This window comes from Nicotiana tabacum, chromosome 20, assembly GCF_000715075.1.
Source record: "Nicotiana tabacum cultivar K326 chromosome 20, ASM71507v2, whole genome shotgun sequence".
Taxonomy (NCBI): Eukaryota; Viridiplantae; Streptophyta; class Magnoliopsida; order Solanales; family Solanaceae; genus Nicotiana; species Nicotiana tabacum.
The window spans coordinates 79,153,622-79,163,491 of record NC_134099.1 but is presented as its reverse complement, the minus strand read 5'-3'; the positions used below and the strand labels follow the sequence as shown (position 1 = coordinate 79,163,491).

The following is a 9,870-nucleotide window of genomic DNA, read 5'->3' as shown; positions in this document are numbered from 1 at the left end:
CTCTGAAAACTAAACCTATGTAAGTGAAACTAACTCAGCTGGGATACCCAACTCATATGCCCACCACCACTAATAAGCCGCTCCCTTAAACTAGAACACAGTAAAAGCATCCCCACTCGTCTCAACAATACCTATAGTGAGAAGAATGCGATGGCAATCCTCCAGGAAACCCTGTGCACTCTCTAAAGCCAAACCACTGAATGTAGGAGGGTCATATTTCTTGATCCTTGCAAGTCTAAGTTGTTCTTCCTCAAATGCTTCTGCCCTGACCACGGGATGAACTGGAACCACAGGCTGTGTCGCTATGACACATGGAACCTGACCAATATGAACTCGCTGCTTTGGAGTGTGTGCGGCAGGAGTCTGAGTCTATCCACTTGTTTGTGAGGTAGCTGGTGCAACCGAAATCACCCCATCTGAGCCAATATTCCAAACATGCTCAAGAACAGTGCTAAGGCCTCCTGCAATTCGGGGGTAACAGCAGGCGCCTTCGGTACCTGCCCCCCAACTAGAGCTACTGTCGGCTCCTCATCAGCTGCTCTAGTAGGTGCTCTAGTTATGGCACATGCTCTTCATCGGCCTCTGCCTCTGCCTATAGCGATCCTACTCTAGGATCAGCGTCATCGGTAATTGCAGCCCGTGCCCTCACCATCTGTGAGAGAATGGAATGATAAAAGTTCAAATTCAGAGATCAATAAGCTCGCACGATAGGAATGAAAGAAGTGAGATTGTCCTTATAGTACTGTAGCCTCTCGAAGATAAGTACAGACATCTCTGTACCGATCCACAAGACTCTACTTAACTCGCTTATGACTCGTAGCACCTATGAATCTAGAGCTCTTATACCAACTTGTCACGACTCAATTTCCCCTCCATTGGGTTTTGTAATGGCACCTAGTCTTAGGGACTAGGTAAGCCTAACATTTGCTGAATATCAACAATAATAAAGAAAGTCTAACAGTCTCGATATAGAAATCTTTATAGAAATTACAACTTTCCATAACCGGTAGTACAAGTCATAAGCTCTATATAGTTCGCTACAACTTCTAAATACAACTGTTTGGAAATAATTACAATAGTGTGAATACAGGATAGAAGGGTGACTTTGAAGCCTGCGAACGCTGAAACAGGTTTACCTCGAGTCTCCACAGTAACGGTCCGTACAGATACTAACGAACAATACTTGGATCTGTACAAAAATATACAGAAGTATAGTATAAGCACACCACAGCGGTGCCCAGTAAGTATCAAGACTAACCTCGGTGGAGTAGTGACGAAGAACAGCCAAGACACCTACTGGTCTAATAAAATAATCAAGTATAAGTATAGAAACAACATAACATGATATCTAGATGACGACTATGCGATATGGCTAACAATACAGTAATTGCAATAAGGAAAGAAATAGCAAGTAACAACGAAACACCATAATAAGGACATAGAATAGTGAATGAAATGCTACCCAAGCCCGAAGTCACAAATACAGTAAAGACAAGTAATAACGCAACAACTACGGTAGTTTTCACATTAGGTCTTAACTAACAAATTCCATCAATTAGTCAAATCCTTCAAGTAATAAAAAATATTTCGAAATATACTTCCTTCAAATAAATATTTTTCAAGAATAGTTCTTTCAAAATAAATACCTTTCGACTAAAATCTTTTCAAATAAATATCCTCTGAATATAAGTCACCTTGCGACACCTCATCTCATAATAATATAATACGGGTCTCAATACATGAACCCTAACACTTGGCATCATGTGTCGTCATCACACCTCATAATCATACTGATCACTCACATGCCAAGTAGAGCCATTCTCACATGGAAGGCAAGTAAACAAGGGTTTGCATCTATATTCAATAATATCAAGAAGATCTGTTATCCAATAAGGGTGTTTAACTACATGTATGCATGTGCGAGTGTCCTAACATGATTTGTACCAGCTAGTAAGCAGAAGGAAAAGAACGGACAACACGCAGAATGTTTCCTCACATCTTTCACAAGATAAAGCTCACACAGATAAGTGTACCGCTACACAAATAACAACAACAAGGATGCCCCTAGACCATCGCAAATCCTCACAGTAAATCCCTGACATAGTCTACCTTGTCTCGCCACATGTGCAATAATAATATAGTTAGTGCCCGCCTTGTTTCGCCACACGTGCATTATAATGTTCCCACCTTGTCTCTCCACATGCGTAACCCACATATATATATATATATCACTCCTTGTCACGCCGCATGTGCAGGTATCAATAGGAACAACAGCACAGCAGAAACCTAATGCAACCTCATAACAAGAACCGCATGACAAAAACCTCGGCCATCACAATATCATCAACTGCACGGCAGAAACCTCGTGCACCACCATGACAAGTACAACAACAACAATAATAATAAATACAAGAACACGGCAAGTAAATCTACTCAAGATCTTTAATTCACAAAGAAACAACAGAACCAATTCACAAGGAATAACCATCGTAAAGACTTCTAGGCGTAAAGAGAACAATCCCACAAGGGAAAACCAATATGTAGCAACGATCCCACAATATACAATTCAACATTAAGGAAGCAAACACGAGTCAGATAGTTCCAAATAAAGACAAGTGTCTAAACTTCTTTTAATGTTGAGCAATTTCGCGGATATTCGACAATTCAATTAAGGATGAGCAGCAGGAAGATAATCATAACCGCAAATAGGACTAATCAATTATAAGATAAGATGATAATTTCAGATAAAGATAAGTAGTGATAAAAAAGATAGCATGACAACAGAAGAGGTAAAATATCCAGTTAAGTCAATTAAGAGTCAATAGGTAATAAGAGTGAATCCTAAAGCAATTAATTCTAATTTAAGCAAGTAGAGGCGAAACCAGTAAATAGGAACTTAGTCATACCAAGAACAACTTCATACATAGTGAATATAAGGACTTAAGAACCCTAAAAGGCCAATCTCCTATAAATAAGTCTGAGTACGTACTCGTCACCTCACATACACGGACTACAATCAACTTAAAAGACTCAAGTCCTAAGAGGAAATCCCCCACACAAGGTTGGGCAAAATACTTACCTCAAAGACAACAGACCGATACTCTAAAATTCACTTCTCGGGTGAAAAGACCTCCAGACGGATCAAATCCAACCAAAATAACTTCAAAGCACAAATAAAACACATAAGAAACTATTTCGGATCATAAAGTCTCAATCTTTAATAAAACCCAAAAAATGGTCCAAAAGTCAACCCCCGGGCTCGCACCTCGGAACCCAACAAATTTTACAAAAACCAAATACCCATTCTGATACGAGTTCAACCATACAAAATTTATCAAATTCAAATACCCATGGTTGCAGGTGTGAAAACACCAGAAATCGACATGTTCAAAAACCATGCAAAACATCCGAAACTTATCTGAAACACACTGAGGGCCCCGGAACCCCGTCTAAACACACAAACAAGTTCTATAACCTAATACAGACTCGCTCGAGGTCTCAAATCACACCAAACAACGCCAAAAATATAAATCACGCCATGAATCGAACTATGAACTTCCAAATCTTCAAATTTCAAAAACACGTGCCGAAACCAATCGAATCAACTAGGAATGATTTTTGCAGACAAGTCTCAAATGACATGACGGAGCTGCTCCAACTCTCAGAATCGCATTCCGACCCTGATACCACAAAATTCAACTGTGGATCAAACTTCTCCATTTTCCAAACTTCAACTTTTCCAACGTTCGCCGAAAATATCTCAAATTATCCTACAGACCTCTAAACCTGAATTTGGACGCACACCTAAGTTCAAAATTATCATACGAAGCTGTTGACATCATCCAAAACTCATTCTGGAGCCATTTATTCAAAAGTCAAATTCCGGTCAAATTCTCACTGCTAGAGCTTTTAAAATTAGATTCCTTCTTCCAATGCGACTCTGAATCATCCGGTAACTAAATTTAACCATGCACGCAAGTCGATATACATAATATGAAGTTGTTCAAGACCTTACGCCACTGAATAGAGCTTAAATTCTTAAAACGACCAGCCGGATCGTTACAGTATCCCACTAATCTATCATTTAATTTTGAATTTTGGGTGAAAAATTGGAAAAATTTGAGAAAAGTTCTTAGGCCGAATTTTAGGGTTTTGAGATCGGGATTTTGGTATTGGATTTGAGTAATTTTGGTAAGGGTGAACTCGTGAGTAAAGAGGTGTTCATATTTTGTGACTTTTACCCGATTCCGAGATGTGGGTCCGGGGAGACTTTTTGGGCGATTTTTTAATTCTTGCTTTAGCTTTGATTTCATTAGCTAGATCAATTCCTTGTAGTTATATTTATGTTATGTAATTGATTTTGGCTAGATTTGGTCATTCAGAGTCGGATATTCGTGGGAAAAACATTGTTACGGATTGATTTGAGCTTGGTTCGAGGTAAGTGGCCTAACCTTGTGTGGGGGAACTTCCCTTAAGATTTGGTATTATTTTGATATGTGAGCGTCGTGTACGTGAAGTGACAAGTGCGTACACGAGCTATTTGTTGTAAAATTCCTTTTTTCACTAAGTAATAACCTGTTTCACTTTATTTGAGCTACACTAGCATATGTAATTATCATGTTTACTTTAGAATAGCATGTCTACATGTCTTAATTGCCTATCTGAACTCTGTGAAACATGGTTAGTGAATTCTCTGCTTTTTCCTCGACTTGTACTTAGTATAAATTGTAGGATATCGTGTTATAGCTGTTATTTCTATTGTTCGAGCTGTGTATTTACTTTTGGGGCTACAGAATGGTATTCAGGTAGATCCCTCTGCATATTTACTTTGGGACTACGGAACGGTATTCCGAGAGATCTCCCAGCACTACATATTTACTTTGGGATTACGGAACAGTATTCCAGAAAATCCCCCTGCGCATTTACGTTTGGGACTATGGGACGGTATCCTGAAATATCCCATGTTGTTATCATTGTGTTCTGAGCTGTTATCTTTCATTGATTCTATTCCTGTTAGATTTTCGTATTTATTTTACTGCGATATTTCATTCTGTCTGTTTTATTATATATATATATATATATATATATATATATATATATATATATATATATATATATATATATATATATATATATATATATATATATATACACACACACCCCTGACCTGACCTCGTCACTACTCGATCGAAGTTAGGCTTCGAATTACTAGGTATCATTGTGGTGTACTCATGCCCTTTCTTGTACTTGTTTTTCATGTGCAGATCAAGCTACCTCCGACCAACCTCATTTTTAGTTGCACAGTTGCTGCCATTTCGGAGACTTCAAGGTAAATTTGCCGCGTCCACAGACCTCGGAGTCTCCTTCTATCCTATCTGATGTTGCTTCCCTTTAATTTATTCTAGTACTGATGTATAGAACAGTTAGAACTTCGTAGAACCTTGTGACTTACGGTGTTCCGGGTCTTGGAAGAGTTGTGTACATTTCGAGAGTGATTATTGTATATGCCGAGCGGCATCTCAAATGTTTTATATAAAATATATGTTACTATAGTTGTTAATTTTCACGCTTTTCATTTCATTTCATTTCCGCGAAGTGTTAGGCTTACTTAGTCGTAGAGACTATGTGTTGTCACGATAATTCATGGAGGGAGAAATTGGATTGTGACAACTAAGGTGTCCATCACAAGGGAAAAATGAACCCGAGATTATATCCTGGAGGGAACCATTTCGTTCAATGATGAGGACATCGAACGCATCATACAACGGCATATTGATGCACTGGTTATATTTGTACTTATAAATAAATCTCGAGTTAAACGTGTATTGATTGATCCAGGTAACTCGGCCAATATCATCGGATCGAGGGTCGTAAAGCAGTTGGGTCTACAAGACCAAATAGTGCCAGCAATTCGAGTGTTGAACGGATTTAACATGGCATGTGAAACTACTAAATGGGAGATAACCCTACTAGTGAACACCGCGGGGATCATTCAGGAAATAAAATTCTATGTGATCGAAACAAAAGGATGTAACTACAAGGAATCAAAATAAAAGTTGAGAGCCTCTCGTATTAAGGCCCGAACAAAATACCTGCCCTCGGATCCATCGAGACCATTCCCCCGGATCTGGTTCGAGCTCCAAGACCTCAGAAAACATTATCAAACGTCCACACACGATTAACAAAGGGTCTTGATATCCGTGCCTGAGAAGATATCACGGCGTGAATCTCGACCCGCATCGGCAGTAGATTAGTTATTAACGATAAAGAAAATTTTTACCGTTCTTAGAATTGTACAAGGGGTGGAACTCTCCTACTATAGAAAGGAGATAATTTTTATTCAAGGTACGCATTATAATATGCATACCAAGGCAATATACATTTGTCTTCTCTAGTTCCAACACTTATTCAAAGTTCTTATTTTTGCTCATAGTTCTTCATAAATATTTGGCTCCGAACTGAAGGCAGGCTAATTGTTAAGCTCATAACTGAGCCCAGACTCAATACTACTACTGGTTTGGCTGTTTATTATATCTTTAATTTGCTCATATAACGATATTAATCACTAGTATTGAATTAGTTCATATATCCTTAAAAACACGTATAAATTCAATTCTTGTCCATTTTAACGGTAAACAACTTCTTTAAACTCACATAAGCTATTTGGAACACATGACACGTAAACAAATTTCTTGGCTATTTTTGGAACTCTGTCATACACCTAGTCGATATGATTTTGTGTTTTCTGATCAAATAGCTTAACCGAAATTATTTCACCTTGAAGGCTCTAATAATTTAACAACTACTACTTAAAAAGGGAAAAAATCGATCGATGTTAGCCAGTAATTAGCAAAAATCGATCGAAAATCGACTAATTCGTGGCGGTCGATAATCGTATTATCGGTAGAGTTTTCCGATCAATTTTGGTCGGTCAATTAAATTCAAAAAAAAAAATTGCCGAAAAAACTGACCGTCGGTCGGTATTTTAATTATGTAATTAAAAGATGCACCATCTAGGAATCAAACCGGTGTCTGTAATATAACAGGATATTATTCTACCACCAGACCATTGGTGCATTTTGTTTTAAGACCGTTTTTTATTTCATTTATACTCTTTAATTGTATTTTCACACGAAAATAAACGACCGATGTCGGTCGGTTTAATTCAAACATAAAATTATCGGCCGAATTAAGTCGTTTTTTAAAATGACCGACCGAATTAACTAACCGATTTTCAGTCGATTTTTTTATTATTAATTTTAATTTATTTTAAATTAAAAACCGACCAATGTTAGTCGATTTATTCAAAAATAAATTTTGCGGGACCCAAATATAGTTTCCCGCATTTTGTACCAAAGAAAATCGACCAAAGTTTGTTGGTTTCGTAAACAAAATTATATTTTTTTAAAAACCAATCGAATTGGCCAGTTTTCTGACCAGCCAAAATCGATCGGTCGACCACGGTCGGTTTTTACCGAATTTCTAGCAGTGAATAGAACTTTCATCCCACAACCAGAAAATAAACTTACTGAGCTCTTTATTCCCTCCCAAGCAATATGAGGACACAGATCTCTTTTTAAGAATTAAGAAGTGCAAATCATGTTCTTCCGTTTGATTAAAATTTAACTTCTCCATAATAGGTTGTGTATTTGGAATTCAACTAACTCCATCTCCACGCCATATCCAAGGAAAAAAAAAGTTTATTTATTGCTTCATGATTTCACCTATCCTTCATTTGTTTTCCAAACTTGGGCACAAAGAAATAGGCTGCTGGGGTCATTGAACTTGTCATCTAGATCATTAAATCCGCTAATAAGTCAGAAATATTGCATTATCACATATGTCGTTTCTTTTAAAATATACGAGTCAAATCTTGACTTTAGACAATTGTGGCCAAGTGGTAAGCCAAAAAGATGTAAAGAATTTATATATGACGACTTTAAACATAAGCATCTCCATTCTGAAACAATCTGAGAGACCAAAATGGGAGAGGAAAATAAGGTCATTCTACATGGAATGTGGGCTAGCCCTTATGTGAAGAGAGTAGAATTGGCTCTCAAAGTCAAAGGCATACCTTTTGAGTATATAGAAGAAGATTTGAGCAACAAAAGTATATTGCTCCTCAAATACAATCCCATTCATAAGAAAGTACCAGTACTTGTCCATAATGGAAAGCCAGTATCGGAGTCATTTGTCATTATTGAATACATTGATGAAACATGGAAGAATGAACCTCGACTCTTGCCTGAAGATCCTTATGAAAGATCCAGAGTCCGGTTCTGGGCTTCTTACATCCAACAGGTAATTCATGTCACAAAATTCATTCTTTCTTTCTAGCCATTTTCACATTGTTCAAAAAAATTCATTCATGGATGATGTGTATACTGTGTATTAGTTTTGCCTATTTAGTCTATCCTAAGGTAAAATAAAGGAACGGGGTTGAGGTAAGAAAATGACAAATTACGTACCAGTCACTCTGTACGCATGCTTAGTTATGTATAATATTTACCTTTATTACCAAAACAAAAAAGGACAAATTACACTAAATACTTCTCTAATATGACTTAACTGCACATACGTACACACCCTATATTTTAAAATCTAACACTTAAACCCTCTATATCAACACAAATATTTGGTTGAATAATTACTTAATTAAGATATATATTATGGATCGATTTCTGTCATAAAATTAAAAACTTATCCTAATTATTTGGTATATATATATATATATAAACTGAAACTTATGATTTTACTTTAAAAGAACTACTAAATAATTAGTTGGATAAGGCTCATTTCCATTGATTCAATTGATTTTTATTGACCATTGACACTCTTATGCGTAGGTGACTGAATGCATGCTCAAGGTCTTCAAAGGGGAAGAAAAAGCATTAGAGGAATTTTATGAGAAACTGAACGTGCTGGAAGATGGAATCAAGAATTCCTCCCTGGGTATCAACACTAATATAGAAGGAAGGAATATGGGGTTGCTAGATATCATGATCATTATAACACTAGGGGCATACAAAGTACAAGAGCAAGTGTTTGGTGTGAAGATATTGGATCCAGACAAAACACCTTTGTTATGCTCAGGGTTGAGTAGTTTAATTGAGCTGCCTATAGTTAAAGAAATCACTCCACCTCATGACAAGGTTGTTTCATTTCTTCATTTTCTCAAAGAAATGGTCTTCAAATCTCCGGCCAATTGAGCTTTTTTAATGTTGATCTCTGTATGTTGTGTGTACTCACTCACTCATTAATTGTACTGAATGTCTTTCCTCTGTATTGTATAATAAGGCTTATGCCCATTTGGATTCCAAAGGCTACTTAATTACATTTTCAGTGTGTTTATACAACAAAAAATCATCATCCAGAAAATGTTCTTCATGAGCAAGTATTTTTCGGATATTTCTATCAAATTAGGGGAAATGACTTTCCTCATTTAATTGTACAAACAGTGCGCAATTTTTATTCTCTCCCTCACTGCCCCTTTGGGAGACTGCCTCGATTTTGTTATTCCCCGATCAAATTAATTCTCTTCATTTTAGTATTAAGTAATATCCATGGTTAAAATTTTGGTCCTGACTTTGGACATAGCCACTAACCAGGAGATTCAGAAACTGATGGAGTGTGACTTGAGATTCAAACCAACAACCTAAAGTAATTTATCATTACACTAAAAGTTTCTCATGTTTCGATGGAATTCAACAATTTGAATGTATACTTAAGAATTTTTTTCTTACGTAAAAGTAATGTAATTTTCTTCCAAAAAAATTCAATTGAACCCCTTGATACACTGTAACTTTGCCGTCAACTAGCTCCATCTCCACGTCACCAGAAAACAAAAGGGAAAAGACTATTATTTCTTTC

At 36.8% G+C, this 9,870-nt stretch overlaps 1 protein-coding gene across 1 annotated transcript; it reads left to right on the top strand.

The window, feature by feature from the left end:
* Positions 1 to 7,934: 7,934 nt before the first annotated feature.
* Positions 7,935 to 9,378, top strand: LOC107771507 (glutathione S-transferase U9). The gene is made up of 2 exons (XM_016590882.2): positions 7,935 to 8,301; positions 8,847 to 9,378. The coding sequence occupies exons 1-2, from the start codon at positions 7,984 to 7,986 to the stop codon at positions 9,207 to 9,209; spliced, it is 681 nt and encodes a 226-aa protein (XP_016446368.1). The 5' UTR covers positions 7,935 to 7,983; the 3' UTR covers positions 9,210 to 9,378.
* Positions 9,379 to 9,870: the final 492 nt, after the last annotated feature.